The sequence below is a fragment of the Anticarsia gemmatalis genome, chromosome 23 (assembly GCF_050436995.1).
Source record: "Anticarsia gemmatalis isolate Benzon Research Colony breed Stoneville strain chromosome 23, ilAntGemm2 primary, whole genome shotgun sequence".
Classification (NCBI taxonomy): domain Eukaryota; kingdom Metazoa; phylum Arthropoda; class Insecta; order Lepidoptera; family Erebidae; genus Anticarsia; species Anticarsia gemmatalis.
This window is the reverse complement of record NC_134767.1, coordinates 9,734,879-9,761,330: the sequence shown is the minus strand read 5'-3', so window position 1 is coordinate 9,761,330 and position 26,452 is coordinate 9,734,879. Positions and strand designations below refer to the sequence as shown.

General features: G+C 32.7%; 1 protein-coding gene across 3 annotated transcripts in view; it reads left to right on the top strand.

Moving 5' to 3' along the window:
- Positions 1-26,452, top strand: part of LOC142983132 (uncharacterized) — a 96,984-nt gene that overhangs the window by 1,925 nt on the left and 68,607 nt on the right. The window contains exon 1 of one of the 3 annotated variants that reach the window (XM_076129978.1): positions 8,396-8,748. The exons of the other annotated variants lie outside the window; for them this stretch is intronic. Within the exon in view, the coding sequence (XP_075986093.1) occupies positions 8,607-8,748 (142 nt within the window). The 5' untranslated portion in view covers positions 8,396-8,606. Of the gene's footprint in view, positions 1-8,395; positions 8,749-26,452 lie in introns of those variants that run through there. 3 annotated transcript variants of the gene reach the window in all.

The window sequence follows — 26,452 nt, the reverse complement described above, 5'->3', positions numbered from 1 at the left end:
ATAATACATAGAATTCTTTTACATTCCCGTAAATCTTACCACTTTACGAAGTCGCTGATAGAAATTGTGAAACTAAATAATTTCGTTAAGTTGATATAAAGCAAATTGTTCTTCATTTACGTGTGCAAAATGCATGTAAATATAGCTAGTTAAAAGGTCAATAACGAAAGGGAAACGTTATCTGATCTGTTTCATACAATTTTATCGCACAGTGACGCACTAATCCGGTATTAAAAACACTAGGTACTGTTACTTTGCGAAAAACTCGTTATAATCCATCCAGTGAATCACTTATGTATAAAGATTAATAACGTATATATAGCTGTAGGCAATTATTTCAATATAAATCTATATATAAGCTATTGTAAAAACGATTGTAAATTTCGAACTATACTTACACAAACTAAATTTTATAAGCGCCTGACAAAAAAATCTTAGCAATGTATTTATTGGCGTATTGCTATTGTTATTTTGTCAGGAGAACCTTATAAACGGGTTGATATCATTATAGTTCCTGTGTTTTTGAAAAAGCAATTCGTATCTAAATGAGAATTGAAAAGAGTATTTTCAAGGCAGTTACTCATAATTTAGGTGGTAACATAATCATTTGGAATGTCAGTTGTCACGTACCTAGGTACCTATCTTTCGTTGATATTAATCACAATGATGGAAGTTATGTTTGTACTAAGTAATGATTCATCAAATAGGAATGAAAATGTACAGACAAATTAAAATTCTATCGTTTTTTTACATACTTAATCTGCCGTTTTATTCAAAACAAAATTTAAAAGCCTTTGTAGGGTTGTCTTTACACTTTTTTCGTTATTTGTTTCCATAACCTTTAGATAGTTTTGTTTAGGTATTCAATCAAAACACAAGACGTTTTAGCGACATCTAGTACTCAGTAGAGGAACTAAACGCATTTTGGTATGATTACAATTCCAAGTGGAGAATAGTATAACTACTGGTTCTTTATTTAAACCTAGATGGCGTTAGTATTATCGTTTACAATTTTAACCGCACTTGGTTTAAATGGTATGCTAATGTAAGAAATTTTACACTTCTGATTATTTTGTTCTACTGAAATAATAATTTAGGCTTTATTTTTAAAATATATTTCAAAAATGATAATTGAGTAAATCTGATTGTTTAAATTTTTATACACTTTTTACGAAGTCTGAAGGTTTATCAATAAACCATGTTTTGTAGTAGTGGTCAACAAATAGATATATTGGTTCTTCTTACTAGACAAGTATGAATGTGAATAGAAGCAAGGGATATTTGTAACCTAAGGGATCTTAACAAGTGGCGTCCTCTGGTCTCTACCTAGTCCTGTGGGGAAAAGTCGTGATTTTATGTATGTGTATGTCATCATCATCATCATCATCATTGGCCTATGTCCATCTATTGCAGATGATTCATGTGGTTGTAGGTTCTTACAAATAAAATCATAAATTTCTTACATCATTCAAAATACTTAATACTAATTAATAAGTTTTAATTAATTTCACGAGATCATATGCCTGTAGCTAGTATGAACCAATCAGTTATTTCTAAAAACTTTAATAAATAAAAAATACCCTTATAATCGCGTCATCATGACCTATTGCCCTACAAAAGTCAACTAACACAGAATGTAAATTGACATAGATTTGACCTTACTACACGTCGCATCGAGTAGTATGTCGTAACTCTTACTACTGCAGTTGCGTCATACTAAACGTCGCTGTTACGTTACCATCAATTTCCGAGTGGAAGTTAAAATTAAGATGATCGTGATTTGACACAGTTTTTTTTTGTAGAAATAGGAACAAGATACAAAAATTTGTTAGAATTATTCGTGTCTCGAAGTTCGAACCTCGAAAAAATCCCAGTAGACTTTCCAGTCGTTACCAATCTTCGGCAAAATCACAGCCTTTTTCTGCCTCAGCAGGCTATAGTGAAAATACAAGTATTCGATAAATTATATTTATTACCTTACGCCTTAAGATCTATCTTCCCTTCTTTAGGTAAAAAGTAACAGCCATTACTCGGCTTTAGTGGTTTCTTATTTCGTCTGTAACGAAATCCTGATGAAATAGATAGTATAAAAATAATCGAAAATCTGCATCATACCTTTTTAAACCTATATCAAAACAACTAAGATCAAATCTCAGAGTATTTTTCATATAGATTAGACTTTGTCACATTTTCTGTTCTCCATCTCCTCCTCTCATCCTATCTTATAAAGCTGAAGAGTTTGTTGGTTTGAACGCGATAATCTCAGGAACTTCTGGTGCGAATTGAACAATTATTTTACTGTTGGATAGCCTATTTATTGAGGAAGGCTTAAAGGTTATATAACATTACGCTACAAACATTAACAGAGGAGTAGTAATGAAAAATGTTTCAAAATCGTGGAAAATTATGACCCATTCTCTCTTATATGACGCAAGCGAAGTTGCGCTGGTTAGCTAGTCTCAAATGAACTTTGAATTTCACAGAGTTAATAAACAAATACCTAATCTTACAGATAAAAATATTTCTTATCATGAACTGGATCAAAGTTAATGTCACTACGTGTGGCTGACTACTTCTGATTTGTTTTCTCTTACCAATAGATAAGATCTTTGAGAGATTCTGCGTGCTTCCTGCGTGCAAATATATATGATTTTTAAGTGTGTCTAATACCAAACTCAAAGGTGACTGACTGACTGACAGTGATCTATCAACGCATAGCCCAAACCACTGGACGGATCCGGCTAAAATTTGTGGTAGACGTTATAGCGTAGGCACCCGCTAAGAAAGGATTTTTATCTATTCATCCCCCAAGGGGATAAAATAGGGGATGAAAATTTGTAGGAAAAATTTGTCCTAAGTCGCAAACCACGCGAACGAAGTCGCGGGCAAAAGCTAGTAATCTATAAAACAAAAGCGACACTTGACTGCTTCGTGCGTGCAAATATTTAAAGTTTAATAATAAATAATAAATTTAACCCACTACCGTCCCACTGCTGGGCAAGGGTCTCCTTCCGTAACCGTAACTGGCCAAGTGCGGGTTGGATTAAGGTTTAAATTGAAAACAAAAGCACTTGAGATAAAAATATCTCCACTTTTAGGCCAAATATTGAGACTTGCGTCAGCCTAAGTTGTCATATTGTATGAACAACTTAAAAAAAGTAGGCAATAAGAATGATTAAGACACTTAGGTACGATTCGCCAAAGTGATACTGTCAGGTAGTTATCAAGATTGTAGTTCTAGCTTGCAGTCAGCTCGCCAAAAGTGAAGTGTTTATATACTTTTTCGGATTCATAATCTATGTATATGTACCACTCTCAATTTAATTCAAATGACTACCTATACTCTCCCAAGTGTTCCGCTGTTCACACGGAATACTTTAGAGGCGATATTGTACTACACTATAATACACTACACAATTAATTTTACAGGATAAGGGTTATATAAACGAGTAGTTCTCATTCATATTGCACAATAATTTGAAATTTATAATGAAATGCAAAATTAGTGGCACCCACTAGAGGCGTGTTTTAAATTTCAATACAAAATTACTCGGAAGTTAGCCGGTTGTATCGGCACACTGATAGCCAAGTCAAGTTTGAACAACGCTATAAGACCACAGCCGATGTAAAGCCTTATTAATAATCTATACTAATATTATAAAGCTGACGAGTTTGTTTGTTTGTTTGTTTGAACGCGCTAATCTCAGGGGTCTCACTACGGGTCCGATTTGTAAAAATTCTTTCAGTGTTAGATAGCCCATTTATCGAGGAAGGTTATAGGCAATATATCATCACGCTACGACCAATAGGAGCAGAGTACCAGTAAAAAATGGTACAAAAACGGGAAAAAATTTTACCCATTCTCTCTTATGTGACGCAAGCGAAGTTGTGCGGGTCAGGTAGTATCCAGATATATCGAGTTACAACCTGAAACTAACAGCCATTCACTACATTACTCAATTTATTGTTAAACGAATGTTCTAATAAAATATACAGAAGCAGCCATCTGTCTTCAATTATACTCGATCATCATATATGATAGAATCACGCGCAACAGTTTACGCACTCAATTTGATCGAGTCTCGATCACGAGTGTTATAGTCACACGATAGAGACTTAGGTCGAGTTTAGGTCATTCCTTCATTGACGCTTTTGATTAATCTATACTAATATTATAAATGCGAAAGTAACTCTGTCTGTCTGTCTGTCTGTCTGTCTGTCTGTCTGTCTGTCTGTCTGTCTGCTACTCAATCACGCCTAAACTACTGAACCAATTTGCATGAAATTGGTATGGAGATAGTTTGATACCCGAGAAAGGACATAGGGTACTTTTTACCCCGGGAAAATGACGCATTTCCCGGGAAAATTCAGGTTTTGCCACCGAAGTCGCGAATAATCAATATTGTAATGACATTAAATTAACAAAATTCCGTTGTCATGGCAACTGTTTTAATGGCGGATATGCCTTAGCGCGACTTCGTTATATTAAGAGATATAAATAATTTTAAGAATATTTTTCGTGAAAAAAAAACATATTTTATATCATCACGCTACGACCAATAGGAGCAGAGTAACAGTAAAAAAGTTACAATAACGTGGAAAATTCTGACCCATTCTCTCTTATGTGACGCAAGCGAAGTTGCGCGGGTCAGCTAGTAGGAAATAAGGCTGTATGAATAAATAATAATAGAATTAAAAGCTTCCGACTTAATTGCAATTATTGCGGATTCAAAATCTACGTAGCATAAAACTGACTTTTCCATGTTATGTGTATACTAGAAATAACTTATCACTTTCTTAACTGTGAAGGAAACACCGCGAAACTTTGTATGCTCTAAAGATTTTGAACAGATTTTAAAGGAAAGCGTGTTGTATGTATTTTCTCATTCAGTATTTACTTGACCTGTGTGGCAAACTGAAAACTTTATCCCTCTCCAATTTCGGAAAGACACCCTCGCTAAGCAGTGTAATAGTAATGTGTTACATTCTGTCTTTCGTTCGGTCGTTTCATTTTGTCGACAAACTCATGTTGTACAACCATGTCACATTGATACTTATTGAAACCGCATCAACCACAGCTGAATACAATTACACTGATCTACTTTCATAGCTGTTATTGTCGCAACAAAGATATTAGTGGATATCGTGTAAATTTAAGTGCTACGTTTTAAAATATGTGTATATGTAACCACTCTAAATTATTAACTCCCGGTTTCTAAGTAGATTTAGAGGTAGTTTATCTATTCAATAGAGTTTTTTATATTAGTTTAATAAAAACGTTATTGAATAGATACACTACCGCTAAATGCACTTTACATTTACTTCTATTATTACTACTCAATATTTTAAGGGTCACTTAGGCGAGCCGCCTATTGTGCTAAAATATTAAACTTTTTTTCGGCATAGTTTAAAAAGGTTAATGAAGCTGGCGTTAGTCTGTTTAATACTTGATGCGTCTACTTTTTTGAAAATACACAGCAGCGTTAATTACTATCTAAACAATTCGTATATAGCAAAGCTCTCTATGAAGTTGTTGGACTATAGACTTCTAACCCCCGGTATCTGAGTACATTTACCGGTAGTTTATCAATTCAGTAGCGTTTTTTTATATGAGTTTTGACACTATTGATTACATAAACTACCGCTAACTGTACCTCAGAAACCGGGGGTAAGACAGATGGTCACGCAAAAAAGACTACTTCAGTCGAATTGTATAGCATGCTGTCTTCTTACTTTTTATTTTGACCCATCAAAAACAATAATAATTGAAAGGTACCCTGATATAACTTAAACATTCAAAACACATCCTTCAATGCTCTTTAGTTATTTCCTACGTCATGGCATTTGAACTTGGTTATTGTATAGATAGTATAGTTATATTCTTCAGTTGTTTATCAATCATTATCTGTCGTCGTACAGTCGTAGTTATTATCCCGGGGCGAGTGTGTTATAGCGAGGGTGTCTGGAGGCAGCACTTAATGGGCTCTTTGTAAGCAAAGATGTTAGGACGCTGTTATAATGACTACAATCCCAAATATTTCTAGCATTTTTTTAAAAGACAACTCCCGCACTAAGTATTGCTCTTCTGTCGCGGGGACTTTTACAAAATCAATTCCTAGTTAGTTCGGGTTTTACATGTACATATGTATATTTACAAAAGTAATGTAGTTATATAAAATACAAAATTCTAGGGAAAATAATCAGCGTCCGGTTTTTAACAGTTATTTTTATCTTCTTATTCTGTGGTTCACAGCCTCGAAAGACGTTATGATCCGTAGTTTGAACCGCATTGCAAGACTATTCATAGTCACATTTCGGACATTTTACATAAAACTTGCTATAATTGTTGAGTAAATCCTTTTCCTTATGTGTTGGTAAAAATCGCATAAAATCCTGTTCAATCGTTTCTACGTTTATTCCAAAGAGACAGAGTTATTACGGGTGACTTTGTTTAACAATATAATAGTGATATTTGTAATGAGATAATCAATCATATCAGTATCCAATTTCCCTTAAAATGTTCCCATTCTTACTAATCCACAATCACATAAAAATAAAATATAATGTTTGTATGTCATGTCGTCACCTACTACTTAGTTACTTAGTATCTGCTAATGATTGTGGACTCAATACCTGAATTTGCGAAGCTTTGATAAGAATACGATAACCACTTGGGTTTTTCTTTGTCTAATAGACTTAGTACGTAATCTAAAAGCTGATAGTTTGTGGCTAAGTTTTGTTTGTGACCCGGCTGTCATCTTGAATGCGTTGAGTAGTAAATAGATACTCCTTCCTCTCTCTTGTGTTGCGTTGCATGTTTTCACCTCAAAAACACGCTGTTAAAAAAACTTCTCCGCGTAATGTCAACATTTCATGGGAAGTTGAGTAGTAGGTACACCTGAAAAATAAATAATAAGATTTGATGATGTTATTTTTTATACATCTTTAGTAGTTTACTAATACGTTTTATTTTTTTCCTTGTTTACTTTATTCAGTTCGTTACTAAAATAAAATACAGTCACACAATATTGACTCACATACTATAGTAAAATAGTCCTATTTACTTATCAAACTTAATGACCTACATATAACATTTGAAATTGATAACACCAAACATAAAACAAACAACAAACAAGCAAACATTCAGCCACAAACTTTTCATGAACACGCAACTTTACTTAAGACTGCGTTAATATTTGTAAACAAACAACAAACAAGCAAACATTCAGCCACAAACTCTACGCCTCATGAACACGTCACTTTTATAAAATTGCGCTACAATTTGTTTACAAACACATCAAAGTGTTAATAAGATAGGAAATGGCCGAACAATGGCGTCAGTATATAATCGATTGTGTATAATATACACGGAACAAGGAGAATGGGTGTGTTGGTTGCCGCACTCACTGGTTGATGAAGGTTGGGCAACCGGTGACTGTAACCTTAGGGCGATAGACGCATGTACTTGTTGCTTGGTGACCTTTTCGTTCGTGTGTCAGAAGGACTACTGAATAACTATGCAGATTTTTTTAATCGACTTCAAAAAAACCCTCCTTTTTTTGAAGTCAGCCAAAAAATTCGTGAAAGAAAAAAATATTTTTTTGTATGAAAAATTGAAAGCATCCCTAGCGTATTAAATAAGATATTATTTTATTATTTTTTAAGTAATAATGTTAAATACTCATGAATACTAATAGTACCGATTGTTGGAAATCACGATACAGTTTTAAGTTAAATCAAATCCAAATGCTTTTTAAGACAGAAATATTTTAGTCACACCTTAAACTAAAAAATCTATATGTCGTAACGTTTCAATATTGTAGTAAATATAGAAAGAAATGATCAATGTCTCCGTCATAGTAGCTAGGTTTTTTATTCACACTTGATAAGTAAAAAATATTTATTTAAAGCAAATAACAAATATGACTTTTTTGACTTTCAGCCACTATTTGCGAAGATGACTATATTTTTCACTTTATTTACTTTATTGAAGACAAAGATTATTTTCACTAACATACTTAGAAAATTATATTCGTACGAAAATAGGTAGAGACTAGATTTAATTACAGTTTATTACAACAAAAATATTTTGACATAACATTTTACCTAATAACATAATTACAAATTAATAACAAAACAAGACAAGATAATGATCAGATACGAATTAATTACTCGATTTGATTAGCCTTTGACTGGCCTACATTTAACCGAAGCTTCCGTTCCGAACAACGCCTTACGATGTTTTATCAATCAACGAAGATAATATATTCATAGTACAGCTCCTCTCTAACACCGCCTGTTACTGCGAAACGCACACCAACGCGAGACAAACGTGCGCGCTGCAATAACAAAAACAAAAAAAATAACAAACCTATCTTATTTATTTAAAAAAATAACTATTAATTTCCAAAAAATGACAAATTAAAAAATAAAAACTGTGATTAAGTGTTCGAATTTTTATTAAAAAAAAAGTGTTCCAAATACAAAATGCAGCCGTGATTTTTCTGTGAATTAAAAATAAATGTGTCGGTAATTTTGACATTTATTTTTTGGAAAATTAAGTGCAGTTTTTTTGGATGATTAAGTGTGTAAAGTGACGTTTAAAGATGGATATCCAGAATTGCTCTGAGACGAAGGAAGAACAAATGTCATCTGCGTCTGACAGGAGACTGATCGGTCTACTGCCTATGTTCATATTAGTCCTTATTATTGTATTAAGGATATCATGGACATTGTACAAAAGTTTTGGTAAGTCACAAATGTATTGCAAAAATATCGTAATTTTTATTTAGCTATGTTTGAAAACGTTACTTGTCGAAGCAATGGTTTCTACATTTCTGATTTTAATTGTCGGTGAAGTAATTGATTGATGTTTAATTGTGATTATTTGTTAAGTAATGGCTATTAGCTCCAATCAAGTTTTGTAATTGTTTGACCTAAATATGAAACCGAATTAAGATAAAAGTTACAAAGACTAGGTAACGTGACTTTCGTGATATTTGAAATCGGTAAATAAAAATCTATAAATAGGTAACACATTACAATAAAAGAGATATTTAAAAGAATACATTTTTAAAAAATTATTTTCAGTAAACATCTTTCTTTTTCTGTAACACATAACCATTTTAAAAAAGGTCCCGAGAAACTAGATCTAAATCTTGTTAACTACAAAGATAGGATCAATAAATCTGATAGTTAATACATAATATTGTGTTTAATTGATAACTAGCTTTTACCCGCGACTTCGTCCGCCACCTAAATTTTCCCATGGGAATGAGTCATTTTCCCGGGGTAAAAAGTATCCTATATCCTTTCTCGGGTATCAAAATATCTCCATACCAAATTTCATGCAGATTGGTTCAGTAGTTTACGCGTGATTGACTAACAGACAGACAGGCGGAGTTACTTTCGCATTTATAATATTAGTATGGATGTTAATGTTACTTTGTAGACAGTTTAATAGCAGGGTTAAGGTACTAATAGATACAGTTAGTCGTCACAGTTAATGAGTTAATCGATTAATTTACTATTAATTTTCTCATGTTGTTATGTTATATAAACATCGCTGCGTGCTGGTTTTCTTCTACTTGCATTATTAAATATCAAAACTCAGGCTTTTAAGGCTTTAAATCTTACTCTTACACAGCTCTAGTTGCTGAAAATCTACAATATTAGGTAAGGGAAATAGTTTTTTCGCATTATAGTAGTATACTAGTAATAAAATCTTTTCTATACACAAAAAAGCTCGATATTTGGTTACCTCACGAGCTCACTGAAAGAAACCTAATTTAGAGATTTTATTACAAGTTTATACATACTATAACGCAAAGACTTTTTCCGCGGCTTAATAGTATTTACTAAAAATAGTTTCTTATATTCAAGTAACTTTAAAAAATCTAGATCTTTTTTAGTATTATCATGTTATTTATTTGATTGAAGTCTTTCGTTTTAAAACAGAACTTAGTTCATAGAGACACTTGAGTTAACCATGCGAAAAGAAAGAACATATTATTTTAATCTACTAGCGTATCCTTACTATATAAAGTAACTTAAATGCTAATCCGAGTTATAAACTATTCGTTTTGCAAATTTTACTCAAATATACTCCTCAAATATATTAATAAGTAGTTTTAGCGTTTATCCATCCAAATATCCAATCTATCGCATTTACAATATAAGTAAGATATTTAGAAAAAGCAAACAGTGTTTTATATTAAAACTAGCGGCCCCACAGGCGTTGTCCTGTCTATACAGACAGGACAACCGCCTGTGGGGCCGCCGGTCTTTAATTTGTAAAAAATAATTAAAAAGACATGGTCCAGCAGACAAAATTGTGAATCTAAACCATTCTTAGATCCCCTTGAACACACACAAAAAATTTCATCAAAATCGGTCCAGTCGTTTAAGAGAAGTTCAGTGACATACACACTTACAGAAGAATTATATGTATAAAGATGTAGGTATAAATAAAAAGTAGGTAATTTTGTATGTTTTGTTCAAGACCGAATCTTTTCAAGTGGCACATTTTATTCTAATCTTAAAACAAGGTTGACTAAGCAAAAGAATGATAAGATTCATTTTTCTCAGTAATTTTGTATGTTTGTGCAAATATTTGGGTACACGATGGCTCATTTTGTTTAAGTATATAATCTAGGCTTTAGAATAAGTAAGTTTTAATATAGCTATTTAAGTTTTTGAGATTCATTAAAATATTTAGGTGAAAGCCTGATTTTCTTTCACCTTTTCTTCAATTTGGTATTAAGTAGACTCCAAAGATTTATTTGGCAACACATTTCTTGATGGAATACATATTCCTTGCTTTTGACCGCACTTGGCCAGCGTGAGGGACTCAAGGCCTGACCCCTCCCTTATTTTGGATAAGACTATTGTCTAGCAATAGGACAGCATAAGTTTGAAAAAAAAAAGAGATCTATTCGACTGAGTTTGGCCATGGCAACCACTACTATTCCTAATCATGTAGGCAAGATGGCTGAGATGGCTTGCATAGCCAATTTTAGCAGGAAGAATATATAAATAGGGTTTTACATCACGTTTAATGACTCTTTATAACATATATTCATAATTACAAAATAACTTAGAAATATAAAGCAATTATTGCCTTCTTTAATAAATCATTTATATAATTGTCTCGTAAACATCACATTGATTGGCACATAATCTTGTTGTACATCATTCTTCTTATAAGTTATTGCAGGAGAACTTCCGCGTCACATAACTAGTGTTAACCGGTTGATAAATACTTTATATACCTAAATAACATCACGCCTGTTATAGCCGAAGGTGTGGGCAGTGTTCTTTCGTAGATCACACCCGCACATTAAGTTTTCATAACCAGACAATATACATACATAGCAGAGGTAGATGACATACACGTACCCTCTTTTCGCCATTAACAGTGTTAGTCCCATGTATTAGGTGTGCTAAACTGTTACTAGTGAGTGTATTCTAAAACAAATTAGAAAATACCATTATTTATAGAGCTGTGACAGTCGTGTACACGTTATGATGGGAGGAGATGCTTGCCCAGCAGTGGGACAGTTATAAGTTAAAAAAAATAGTACTTTGATCGACCCGGAAATCGAACCCGAGACATCTTGATCAGCAGTCATATAAACTACCGACCATACACTAGCTTAAACAGTAAAAAATATGTACAGTCGAATTATATGTAAAATCGAGAACCTCCTCCTTTTTTGTAATCTGTTAAAAATAAGTAAAAACGTGAATTAATTGATAAACTACACATAATTTCTTGGCCATCATTGTCCTCATAAGAGACTGCACTAGAACTTCCGTGACACATGACTGTAACTAGTGGTAGTCGGTTGATAAATGTTTTATACAATAGAATGAATGGCTATAATTCTTATAGTAACAGTTGCCAAGCTGATTTGTATGGTCACATACATACATACATACATACATACATCAAGTAGGTATTGTTTCCACGGTAAATATAGTGAAGAATAAAGAACGACACTTGCTGTAATTTGTACCTATGTACTTTGTTAGTCGAATCTTCGTATCTTCGTATAGTATAAAAAAGTGAATCGCCAAATGTGTTCCCGTGCGCTAAACTCAAGAAAGGTTGAACTAATCTGACTAATTCTTCTTATATCTATACTAATATTATAAAGCTGAAGAGTTTGTTTGTTTGTTTGAACGCGCTAAACTCAGTAACTACGGGTCCGATTTGAAAAATTCTTTCGGTGTTAGGTAGTCCTTTTATCGAGGAAGGCTATATATCATCGCGCTACGACCAAAAGGAGCAGGGCACCAGTAAAAAATGTTACAAAAACGGGGAAAATTATGATCCATTCTCTTTTATGTGGCGGAAGCGAGGTTGCGCGGGTCAGCTATGTATAATATTTTTTGAAGTACGAGCATGATGAACGGCGAGAAAAATTAGAAAACCCTAAAATAATCATAAGTGTCAGAATTTAACCTAAACAAATGAATAGATACTTTGATATTGTGCCTGGACCATAGCCCGAGAGTACCTATACGATTGACTGTCTCATACATTTAGTAAACAAACTCAATAAATAAATAAATATTATGACAAATATTTCTAAGGTATTTGCCCTAAATGAGTAATATTATGGCTAGCAGGGAATTCACCTGAGGGCATTGATTGACTATTTCATAAAGTACCTACACTACCCCGATAGATGCAAAAACGGAGAAAACAATATTTTAATCTTCAGATCGGAGAGAGATCTAAATAGACTGCGTCCGTGGCGCAGTGGTTTAGGTCGCGGTGGAGTTCGTGGGTTCGATTCCCTCACGGGAAAAATATATTAAATATATTTTGTGCGATCCACAAATAAATGTTTCGTGTCAGGTTGTACTTTGTGTCCGTTGCTTGTATGTTTGTTAAAGCCGCCGCGATGCAAGAGCAATTCTTAGTGCGGGAGTTGTCTTTAAAAATAAGGAAAAAAAGGGTCACACAAAAGCGATTTATTTCGTTAAGATAAAATTAACATAGAAAACTATAAAACACATGGGCACTGGGCAGATGCGCCTTTTTATGCTGATCCGGGCAATATATTATTATACATATATAATACTCATCTTCGACAAAAATTAGTTAGATACGTATTTTCAACTATCGAGGCAGTACGTTTAGGCTATAGATACAGTCCAATGTATATATCGTTCAATGTATATGAAGCGTTTAACTCGTGACGTAATCGTTACGTGATCATAACGTCATGTGAAATCTTTGTACAAACTTACATTGTGATTGTGCGTTAGAAACTGTCTTGTATGTATGTTTAAATACATAAATACAGGATTTTCTTAAATAGCTATAAAAGATCTTTTTTTTTATTTTTTGGGTGCTTCGTGAGTCACTGTTATGGGTTAAATTCTATACTAACTAAAAAAAATGCCTAAATGAAATTGAGCCCTGAGAAGCAACAATTCCTAACGTATTTTAATAAAATCATTTATAATATTAAATGTAAAGTATATTCTCGAAATGAATGGGTATAAAAATTGTATGTATTAATAACTAGCTGACCCGCGCAACTTCGCTTGCGTCACATAAGAGAGAATGCGTCAAAATTCTCCCCGTTTCTGTAACATTTTTTACTCGTACTCAAATCGGACCAGTAGTTCCTGAGATTAGCGCGTTCAAACAAACAAACAAACTCTTCAGCTTTATAACATTAGTATAGATAGTGAGCGTGAATATTGTACTCTAGAAGTAAAATAGCTTTAAAGAAATCTGCTTTCTTTTTAATACCTATACTTGTTTTATGGTTAGTATTGTAACTAGACCGAAACTTTATAACACTGTTGCTCAAGTACGCTGCTATTGTACTACTAGTAAAACATTTGCTTTTTTCATATAAAACAAAAGAATAAATGCAAAAAAAATGCTTAAATTTTCAATTAAATTAACATTTAGAGTAATCCATGATATGCATGGACCGTTTTAGTGGCAAATAATCCTAATACAATATTGTCAAAACTGCAAAAAATACGCGATCTAATTATAAAGTTAAAATCTTTGTATAGCATACTCGAGAAAGAACATTGTTCGCTTAGATTTAAACTGTTGTCAAAAATGTAAATAAAATGACATACTATATTAGTTTCACTTTCACTCTCTATGTTACTTAATAATTAATCCATTGTTTTTGTATATCAATTTTATTTCCATTCACAAAATGACTGTAACATTCTCATGTCACTATTTCCCATCTCATACATACATACAAATAACTACAACTACCATCAACACATAGTAACAAAACTCGTGTGATTCTAAGGCTTTCTACTTTATCCTTGGCTCTAAGTACATACATTGTACTGAACCAACAGCATTTGTTCACTGAGACGCGAATGTTGCAATATGTAAGGTAACGTGTGAGCTTGGCTAACTGTTTGTCTAGACTGAGTCAAACAGAGGGTTTGGCTGTCTGTCTAGACTATTGTATAATAGATGTTTTAATTGCGTGTTTTGTTTGTTATTAAGAGATGAATATCAATGCGAAAACCCACTAATCATCGAGCGAACTTCTTGTTGTTTCTTGAAAATTAAAGTTTGTTTTGAACTTGAACTTTAATTGTTTAATTGTTGGGTAGTTCATCTGATCCTGTTATAGTTTAAGTTACAAATTAACTGTAAGGGGAAAAAATGGGAAATAATGTAAATTAAAGGGTTATGCCACTTAACTCCAAATCCATTGTTCTTAAAACTTTAACATCCCATACATTATTTCCACTTTGACTCCAAAGCAATAACAGAAATTAATTTACAGCTAGAAATATTTCCCTACATCAATTCCACTTAACTCCAAAAGAGTTTTTGTAGAGTCAGCAGCAAAAATTATATCTTGACGATATTTTGGTGTAAGCCCATATACCAAACGTCCTGGCAATTTTTCACAAAACAGTAATTTTGATTTAAGTTATTATAATTAGGTTAGTCAGCTCATCGTCCTCAAAAACGAACACCGTAGGATCAAAAGTACTATCCTGGTGAAAAGATTGAAAGTCGAGGACAGGTTTAAGCTGTTATATTAGAATGAAGTTCTAAATAAAAATTAAATTTCTTACTTAGCTAAGTTAATATAAAATAGTGCAGGTTTTAATGTATAAGATATAAGATTTTTAATATTCTTATATTAAATGTATTAACACAACTTCTATTCAGAATTTTTTACGTAGCTAAAGTAATATGAATCACGGGTTTTTATATTTCATATGTTTTTAAGTTATTCATGATCTCAATCAAATTCGAATTACCCGTTTATCGATCACTAATCAGCCCCTGATAGTTATTTAAAAATATATTTCATGTACAGAATTGACCTCTCTACAGATTTATTTTAAGTATAGATGGTCACGTCGTCTTGTCGGCTTTAAAATCTACGCTTTCAATAACTAAAGATGCGCTGCCGCCAAGAGATTTTTGAATACCTACTACTGTTACTGTGAATCAACAAAATATATGTATCTCGGAATTCGAGCCAGCGCTGACAGTCCTCCTTGAAGTAGGGCAAATTCATTTTAGGCAGACGAACGAAGTCGTGTTTGCAGCCAGATCGTCCATCGTCGTGGGAGACAGCATTCGCGAGCGCCGGCAAGGAAGAACGCACGGCGGCGAGGAATGCCCTCGCGCGCCCCACCTGCATCCATGTCGTCCGTATTATGGCTAAATATTTTAACTGTTGACTCTACTTCTGCTGATTTCTTGGAGTTAAAGTGGAATGAATTATATTTAAATAAAATATTTATTAAAACTGTTTTAGAGTTAAAGTGGAACATTTTTTTGGAGTTAAGTGGAATAACCCAAATTAAATAGCTCAGAGGCAGAATACCTAATGTTAAATCATTACTGATAAAAAAGGGACTTCAAGCTTTTAAAATCCTTATTTTCAAAAATGAACTCTCACCACTCAGCCGCAAACTCTCTGCCTTCTCTAAACTAAGTCTTACGCGTGAACAGTTACGCCAGCATTTGGTTAAAGATAATCTCGCACACCTGCGCGCCGCAACACCGATACACACGGTATTATTATCTTCAGATTGCTATGTTACGGTTATATACAAAATTTATGTGCTGTTGTTGTAACTATAGTAACAGGGAAGATTTAGTAAACTAAGGTTATTCTAATTGCTTAGTTTTAGAAGTTTTTTAAAGTTTTTTAGTCAACTTTTACTCTTACCGAAAAAAGTAGATAACTCTTGGTCGTATATATTTTCGGGAAATGGCTAAAGCAAAATTAGATTATAGATTCATAGAAATAGATTATAGTTCCATTCCACGGAATAAGTTTGGACTTAATAGTATTTATCCACAAATAACAGTTTTAAGTCCTTCTAGTAATTTGTACATGTTTTCCTATTTGTAAAATATTTTTTATTATAGATAGAGAAAGAGCGGTTTCCAAAAAATATGTTTTATTTATAGCCCATGTAATTTATTTACCAAAAACCTTGCTACTTTTAAGCCTGCTACTGTATTTGATTGACAGTCAGTTGTCAAAAATGGTGACTAATACCACTTGTTTCTGCAATACCTGTCAATTTGACACGCTTGTCAATTCTTTATATTTGAAGTAACATTGACAGAATGTCATCGGACCGAATGACTTGTTTAATATACTTTGCCATCTGTAGACATTTTAGAAATCTAAAAATTTCGGTCTGTAGTTTATGCGACTGCCGCTCAGGATTTCGCGGGTTGAAATTCCGAGTCAAGTCAAAAAGTCTTTTCTGAGTTTTCTGATAAGAATTCGTAATAAATAGCACGCCTGACGTCTCTTGATCGTGTCGGTTATGTGTCCCTTCAGCCTATGGGAGTAAATGAATAGAGAGTGTACCCGTGTATTGTGCACACACTTGGACACTAGAAACAAAGTCTTGCACCGATAGCTAGTTTCAATTTAACCGGCCGCCGTAGCCGAATATCGAACAGGAGAACATTATTAATAAAATAGTAGCCTTCTATAAAATAGAATCATAATAATGGTATGTGTACACAGAACAATAAATAACCGACTGTCACACAGAAGGTTATATTTAATTAACTTTCATTCGTCAAAGGAAATGGCAGCCTTCATTCCAAACTTGCCTTAACCTATTATAAAATATAGCACTTGCTCGCGACTCCGTCCACAGGCTCTAATAGTTATACGGCTTATTACCCTCAAAGTTCCCGTTCCTTTGGGGTTTCGGGATATAAACTATCTTCTGTCCTTTCTCGGGTTTCAAACTATCTTTCTACAAAATTTCATTTAAATTGGTTCAGTAATTTAGGCATGAGGCAGAGACAGATTTACTTTTGCATTAATAGCATTAGTAGAGATATGTATTGATTTATGTTTCACCTGTACTGATATTAAATGTTACTTGATACATTTAGTTTTTTAATTGAAGTGTGTTTCCGGTGGAAATAAAACTACTATATAATTAAGTCCTGTCAAAAAAACTTACAAATTATTACAAAATGTATAGAGCAATAATAAGATTTTAATGAAGCATGCGAAAACTATTAGAATATTGGATTTGGTTAGGGAAAATTTGAATAGTATATTTGCAAGTCTTAAACTCTTTAAATTTAGTTCGTCAATTTTTTACTATTTTACGTCTAAACCGATTAAGATAAATATGTCAAGTTCCCAATAAATTTCGTATACCTATCACAAAGGAGAAATTTTTCGTAGATAACTAATAATAAATACGGTTTCCTCTGCCTTTCCTTCCTCGTATGACTGCATTTCCAAATCATAATTCAATAAAAGGTATTACTATTATTTCATACGAATTTTACCTTATTTAAAAAAAAAGAGCAAAAATCGTTTGCGCAAAAGAAATGGCAAAGAACCAAACATTTACATTATTTATTCATTATGTAAATTATTCATGAAACCTGTTTACAGATGCACCACTCTAGACTTTATTAAAATAAACATTCAAACTATTAACATACAAAATACAATCTTAGTTAATGCATTATAATTTGGGAGTAGACTCTATAAATCATATTTTATAACTTTTACCGTGGTCTGGGTCAGAGGAACACGTGGCTTAGTTGTCGACAGCCACGCGGATCGATCTCTGAGGTTAAGCCATGCTTGCCGAGGTTGTACTGTGGATGGATGACCGTCTTACACATATCGATTTCCTCCGTGCTTCGGAAGGCACATTAAATTGTGATAGTGATAGATTTTTGACAATCGTTAACAGTAAGAAGCTTGAAAGTCTGACACGCAGTCTTACCGAAGGGTATCCTGTTATAATCCAAGTAAACTGGATTGAGGAGGTCCGATAGACAGTCACTCCATGTAAAACCCAGTGTTTTACATGGAGCGACAAGCGACATTCAGCTGCATCCGGTGAGACTGGAAGCCGACTCCAACATAGTTGGAAGAACTATTAAAATTAACATAAGATCATAATCAAATCTTAAGTGTCAATATTTGACCCAAATAAAAATGTGATTTGATTGACATTGACGTACGTGACATCATGATCAAAGATAATATTATGAATATTATTTTAATAGATATTTGCTGATAGAGTGGTTATCCTTGTGGTGGCAAATAGTTTGCTTTGGGAGTGATTTGCGATGAGCTGCTAATGCTTCTGACATTGTTCATGTCGGTCAGGGTTTTATTTGATATTATTTCTATAATAAAACACATCTAATTGACAATCAGGAATATTATGCCAAAGTAAGTAGTTAGAATAGTACAGTAAGAACTAGGGGCCGTAATAACCTAGAGAGTGTATAACTGAAAAAAAAAAATACAAAATAATCTGGATTTCCTATAATTGAACGGCGATACATTTCACTTTGTTTTACTGGCAATGTCATTTGAAATCTTAATTTAGGTCAAATATCGCTAATTCTATGAGTTAGAAGAAGCTGGAAACAACCGAATATTTGCCGTTTTGTTCTATCAGTCGGCAATGCTTTTGATCATAATGCTATTTATAATCTTACCTGCGTATTTATAGAATTTTGTTGACAGTGTTCAAATAATTAGCTGAGCCTAAGCATACGAGTGGTACAGAGTTTGGATTCATGGCAAAACATTAATGACTTTCCGAAGTTGTGTGTGCATTTAAAATTAATATTGCTTGTTCTAAGCGTGAAGAAACCTTAAATGCCTAAGAGCTTTTTAAAACAGTTCTTAGAGGAATGCAAATAGTCTCTAAGCCGCACATGCCTAGTGTGTTAGTGCCTAGATTTTCTAATAAATTATATTTTAGAGGTTACACTGAGTCTGTGGCTGAGTCGTATAGAGTAGGTAATAGTTAATTTTAAAGCTTGTATAAATACATGTGAAGATTTGAACGCAAATAGTTTTTATTGGCGTTCAAAGTTTCGCTCAAACATAAAAATTAATTAAAGATCAAAGATTATTTTCTCTTAAATTCTCATAAAAACAAAGACGGTTTTAGAAGCGGATCTTGTCATCGCTTTATATGAACACTTATGTATAAATCTCACATGTTTTACGTAAAATGTCAATATATGCATACAAATGTTAAATTCCCATATTTTAAATTCCAATGCAATTAAATAAAACTTAAAAACGGACCCGTTTTTAAGTTATGTGGTTTTGGAAGGAAAAGAACGAATGCCTAGAAGGATGTGGGTTTTTGTGAAATAGGTCATAATAATAATATCCCATCTCATATCTGGCTACGGCGGACAGTTTCATTGAAACTGGCTAACGTTGCAGGACTTTGTTTATAATGTCCAAGTGTGTGCACAATACACAGGTATACTCTCTATTCCTTTACTCTCATAGACCGGTGGGACAGATAACCGACACAACCAGTGAGATATCAGGTGCAGGACCCACCACTTTCCGTGCTTTTTTTACGTGTTATTGATTTTTAAATTGATTGGTAACGTGGCTGGTAAGTGGCAATTGGCTCGCCCCCTATTACATGAGACTAATATCGTTAATGGCAAAACACGAGTGAATTTTCATATTTACACCTCTCTCTACATCTTTCATTTATGTTTTCCTTGCTGTGTTTATAGTTTAAGAAAGAAAATACAGAAGGTAATATTTATCTACAAAAGTAAAAGTAACAATTTCCAAATGCATTATTTTCATACAACTATGTATTTCTATATGTTTCCTTACATTTTTTACAACATGCCAGTAGTAAAGTAATTACCGTGGAATATAAAACGTTTAGTTCAAGTCTGGAGGACACTTAGGACCGTCACGGTGAGTTCAGACTTATAAACAACTATGTTACTGTAATGAGTTGTTGCTACTGTTTTTGAAGTTATGAAGTGAAAATGTAGCTGTTGCAATAAAAGCGGGCATTTTGAGATCTGAAATAATTAAAGGAATTTTTAAAGGGCTGTCAAATGATGATGTTCTGATCACTTTGTCAACGCAAAAGACCCAAAAACCTTCTTTTACTTACTCCGTTTTGTAAGATATGTCAACTACGTACAACAATATGTGTAATGCCCAAAAGTCAATTAATGTGTAGAGGGTTCGTATCCGAGGCAATACACTAACGACTTTTCGAAGTTATGTGTGTGTTAGGTTGTCAAAGTTGAAACAAGTGATATGTACCTTACGTGTTCACTGAAAACACCTAATGAACCGTGTACTTATTTGTGATTCTTAAAGCCAAAGAGATTTTATTACAAGTTCATACATACTATAATGCGACTGCGGAAAGACTTTTTCCTAATATAATCACTTGTTTCAACTTTGAAGGAAAACATCGTGATGCATCCTTGCATATCTGAAAGTTCTTTAGAACGGTTCTTGAAGGCATGCGAAGTCCCCATCCGCATTTAGTCAGCGTGGTGGGACCTTTGGGATAGTAATGGGTTTAATTTATTTATTTAATTTGCATATTTAGATTAAAAAATGCGATCAGAATAACTTTTGTCAAGGCTATTTTAGTGTAAGTCTTTTCATCTTTTCACTAACTGTTTAATGAACTATTGCGCATGCAAGATTTCATCACGTTTTACTTCAGTTTTACAGCGAAAATAAAACTTATCTATTATGTAAAGTAAATAAGTAATAATTGTCGTGATGAGACAATAATTATGACAATACTAAACTACGACTGTAATAAGGAAAATATATTTGTTTCCTTAGTTTTGCAATTAATTCATAATATTATTTTGATATAAAGAATATTTAGAACCACCTAATAATCATGGGCGGTACCTGCATACTTATCAAATAGTAAAGCTAAAATTTTGTCTATTTGTAGTTTCATTTGACAACGGCGTATTTCAGCCCGGGACCAAACATAGGCTGCTTTGTTTTTAAATGATAATTTTTAACAGGCTTCATAAAAAGGAGAAGGTTATCAATTGGACTTTTTCATGTTCCCAATTTACATGCACCTAATACTTGACCATATAAGTATACAAAGATCAAAACTTTTCAAGTCTGTAAAAAAAAGAAATTTGACACCTTTCGAACAGTACAAGAATTATCAAAATAGCTCCAGCAATTCTCAAGTTATGAACAATCAAACAAAAGTACTTTATAATAGCGTTATAATTGCAAGGTCGAACAAATTACACAATTTGTTTGAACACAAACCACTTGTTATGTCATACACAAAGTCACTTAGCGAAAAAACTTGTTCACACATTGTTACAAGAAATAATCGTTAAGTGTAAGACGACCGCTCATGATGTTAGTTCCGTAGCGTATACTAGTTTTGTCCACGTTATATACATAAGTAGTAAGTAGTGGTTAGTTATGATTAGAGAGCTATAAAAACATTGTAAATGAATATACAAAACTAGTAGAAATTATATATTTTAGCATTATCTCATAAGCGTTGTTTCTTCTTATTTCATATGACGTATGTACTGTATGTAAGTGTCCCAACATCAACTGGCAAGTAAGGTAGTGTTTGTTTTATACAGTTACATTTGATTTTTCATTCTCTCCAAAAATATGCCATGTTAACCGAAATGGTTGATCTATCCTCATGATTTACGACACGATAACACATTTGGCAATTAATTCTTTTTTAAATAGATCATGTATTAAATTTAATAAAAAACCACGAACATGGATATAAAACGGTTCATTCACTATTTACCTTAGGAACCCTAATAGAAATTAGTGATGACAATCATAATTATCAATTGGTTAGATAAGCCTTACGTACAACTGTTACCGGATAAGTGATAGATAATTACAACTAATAGGTTCTCAATTATTTTACTTTGTATCTTAGCAATTTTATTTGTGAACTAGATTATGAGTACACTATAACACTTTGTAATCATGTAACATCTTAGAAAATAGCATTCCATTGTTTTTTAACTTAATAAGTAATTTTTGAGATTATGATTTCCAAACAAATAGACAATTAGCGTGACCAAAACGCATTTTTTGCGTAATTATTAAACTTGTAATGTCACTACATTCAAATAAAATTAATTATTTTGTACCGGTTTAGTTATAATTGTATCGATAATTCTTTTCTCATTAGACCGGAGTTTGATACGGTTAATATGCTCACCATCTATAACATTGGACTAACATTGTTAATGGCGAAACGTGGGTGAATTTCATACATATTTGCATACACTTTCGTATATAATATGTCGCAGTAAGATAGATAAAGCCGTAATATCCCAACTAGCACACAAGCTGCTTATACAGTCGTTATACAGCCTGATAGTTGCATAAGAGTCGTTCAAATGCTGTACAATTCTCTATAAGTTGTATACTTGCTATTTAAAAAACCCTTTAACAGCTAGGCGGGACAGTAGCCGTTTAGTAGGAAACTAATGACTTATAGTGATATATGAGCATGTAATTGCATCGCTAGACAGCCTAGGGAAGTAAAACTGAGTTAATGGAATCTTCTATAACACCGTAAACTGTATAAGGGGACTTTAGGAGATAAAGGAGTTTAAACGGAGTTATGCGTTGCGCTTATAGCGCTCAAGAGCGTAAATAAGCTTTTTGTAATGCCTTAGGTTCTATAACAGATTTTTTTAGGGCTAGTGTATTACTCATCTATAAAAGAGTTGCGTAGGTCTTTAATAGCGCCTTGAGCGTTATATCAGATATTTATATGGCTTCTGTACGGCAAATAGATGTATAAGGTATCATTGGAAACATTTTTACAGCCATGGGGATTACAGAATTATGTTAAGCACCTAAAGCGCTATAACCGAGTAATATACCTTTATACTAAAGCTTAAAAATATTATCATCTGGGGGCACGGAAGTGCCCCCGCAAGTCGAGCAAAAAAAAAGCGGCACGGCCGTAACATCCTTTTCTCGAAGCAATTCGAGCTATTTTTGACACCCCTATAATTTCGTAGTGGATAAAACAAGAAGCCTGGATTTTCAGCAACTAATCAGTCATTGTATAAACACGGTATATTTAAAATTTCAGTCAATTTGAACCAGTAGTTTAAGAATGACAACTTGTTAAAATTTTGAATTTTGTCACTCACTGATTCACTGACTCACTGACTCACCGATCATCAAAAGTCTAAGGTACTTCTAGCAGACTTAGAAGCTTCAAATTTAGAATACAAATAGGGTTTAGTGTCTTAATCATGGGAAAAATTTAATATTTTCTAATTTCGGTCAAGTTTTCTAAATACACTAACTGCAACAATAACTTTGTAATCCCATATAAATGTATAAGATTACAAGGTTACATTTGCAGTTAATGAATTAAATTATTATTTCTGTAGAAAATAAAATAAATAGGTGTAAATATGTATCTACTATATAAGACATAACGGGAGGGGGTATAGGGTGGGTAAGGGTGTTTAGCCCATGAAACTGAACAACATTCCCATAGGAAAATATGTTGAATTATGAAAAAAATACGGCTTTCCATACAAATTGGACTTATGTTTGCTCTATTCGCTCTACAAAAAGAAGTGAGATGCCATCAAAAACATTCTGTAAAAACCTCAAGTCTCGCCGTAAAAAGTTGTGAGATCTATATTATACCAAGTCGATTAATCTATTTAGTCTCTACTTAAAGGACCTTCTGTCTTAAGTTATTACGTATGTTATTATCATGCCAATTTAAAAAAAAACCTATAAAACAAATAGATCGACTTGGTCATCGCAAGAAAACACAAATTCGCCATTAACATTTCAGGAGCATTAACTTCTCGTCGTGCTGTGTCGATGACCAAGTCGATCTATTTGTTTTAAAGGTATTTTTTTTAATTGGCATGATAATAACATACGTAATAACTTCAGACAGAAGGTCATTTAAGTAGAGACTAAATAGATTAATCGACTTGGTATAATATAGATCTCACAACTTTTTACGGCGAGACTTGAGGTTTTTACAGAATGTTTTTGATGGCATAATATATTTACATAGGTGCAGTGGTGGTTCAGTCTGTCAACTGTTTTTAAAAAATAAAATAAAATAAAATAAAATAAAATAAAATAAAATAAAATAAAATAAAATAAAATAAAATAAAATAAAATAAAATAAAATAAAATAAAATAAAATAAAATAAAATAAAATAAAATAAAATAAAATAAAATAAAATAAAATAAAATAAAATAAAATAAAATAAAATAAAATAAAATAAAATAAAATAAAATAAAATAAAATAAAATAAAATAAAATAAAATAAAATAAAATAAAATAAAATAAAATAAAATAAAATAAAATAAAATAAAATAAAATAAAATAAAATAAAATAAAATAAAATAAAATAAAATAAAATAAAATAATAAAAGATTTTCAAACTATTTTAATATTCAACGACTGACCCCTAAAAGTACGAGTAAAATGCTGGTGTGCGACCAAAACAGTTATATTGAAGCACTCCTATGCCACAACTGCAAAACCTTGAGGTCTACAACAGCAAACACTAGAGCCTTTGTACAGCTTAAGGCGCTAGAGCAGATGTATCCAACTCTGAGAGCTGCTTGATCGAGACGCCATTATAGCATTTGGTAAACATATTTTTTTAGGTTATTACGATCTTTTGAAGATCATATAAATCTATAGCCTGGTAACGTTAACATAATTAAAATCATTTTTTATTACCTATAACCCTAATTAAATTATCTGTAACCCTCAAAGTCTTATTTATGTTCAAAATACAATTTCCAAATCCACATATCTATATAATTTTTGCACTTAAAACTGAATATTTTGAGGGCGCATGAAAATATTGACGATAATATACATATATATTGACAGCAAACTGGAACTCGCACTTTCATATCACGTACACAAAGAAATAAAAGCGATAGACTACTTGTTATTTTAATAATCCAATCCGTAAAAATAAAATGTCTCCTCATTTGTCACTGATGATTCATTTTAAAAAAATATATTTAGTTTACACCATAATAAACCGACTATATTACTAATTTAGAGCGTTAGCATTTATAACCGTTACACAGTAGCGCTAAAATAAGGTAAAGGTGGTATAATCGCGCTGCAAGAGCTTTTTCGAACGCTCGTGGCGCTAACCACCTCTGTACAACAGCTGGTAAGCGCCACGAAGCTGCGAAAAAGCTCTTGTAGCGCGATTATACCACCTTCATCTTATTTTAGCGCTCCTGTATTACTACTATACTACGTACTATTATAATTACTATTTACGACCACTGTAGATCCAATGTCGAGCTATAAGCTGGACAGTATGGGCCTATTTGACGCTACAAGAGATCTGTAGCCGCTTATAGAACCACTATACTTCTTACTAAGGAGCCTAAGGCATTATAAAAATCCTTTAACCGGCCATTGTGCAGCTTGTTATAGCGCTTGTGTGCTAGTTGGGATAGTTATATCCCTAGGGATATAATTATATACCGTAACATAGTTATACGAAAGCGATTCATTACTATCTCACTAGGAATATAGTTATAAAACGGTCGAAGTTTAGTGATATACTTATATTACTAGATTAAGTTTAGTGAAATAGCTTTATAGAAACACGCTTTTTTTCCATAGGGGTAGGCAGAGAGAAAGAAGAGCCACTTGGTACGATCCTAACAGCATCCTTTCAGCTTCCTTGCTTACACAGGTATAACAGGCATGATGTAATTTATGTATCTTGTGTTATTTCTCTAGACGATTCTCAAATAAACTAGTCCAATAAAAATCAAATTAATGACAAACTAGTTCCAAAATCACATTTTATTTATAACATTTTTAAAATGCACACTTTTATTTGTTTTTAACATCAAAAGATTTCCAAACGTTAGTTGGAACAGGTTATAATAATTGTGGTTTTTAAATAACTTTTGGCTTTAAAAACGTGGGCTTTTTATAAAAACTGCGATTAATGTTTGTGATTACAAAGTTCAATGGTCAACCTTGCTTTAGCTAGAAAATTTACTAAAATATTATTCTCTACATACGTAATAGCATGCCTGTCAACCCAATTACAAAGTCTTAAGTTATATTTACTAATAACTATATGTTATACTTAATATAT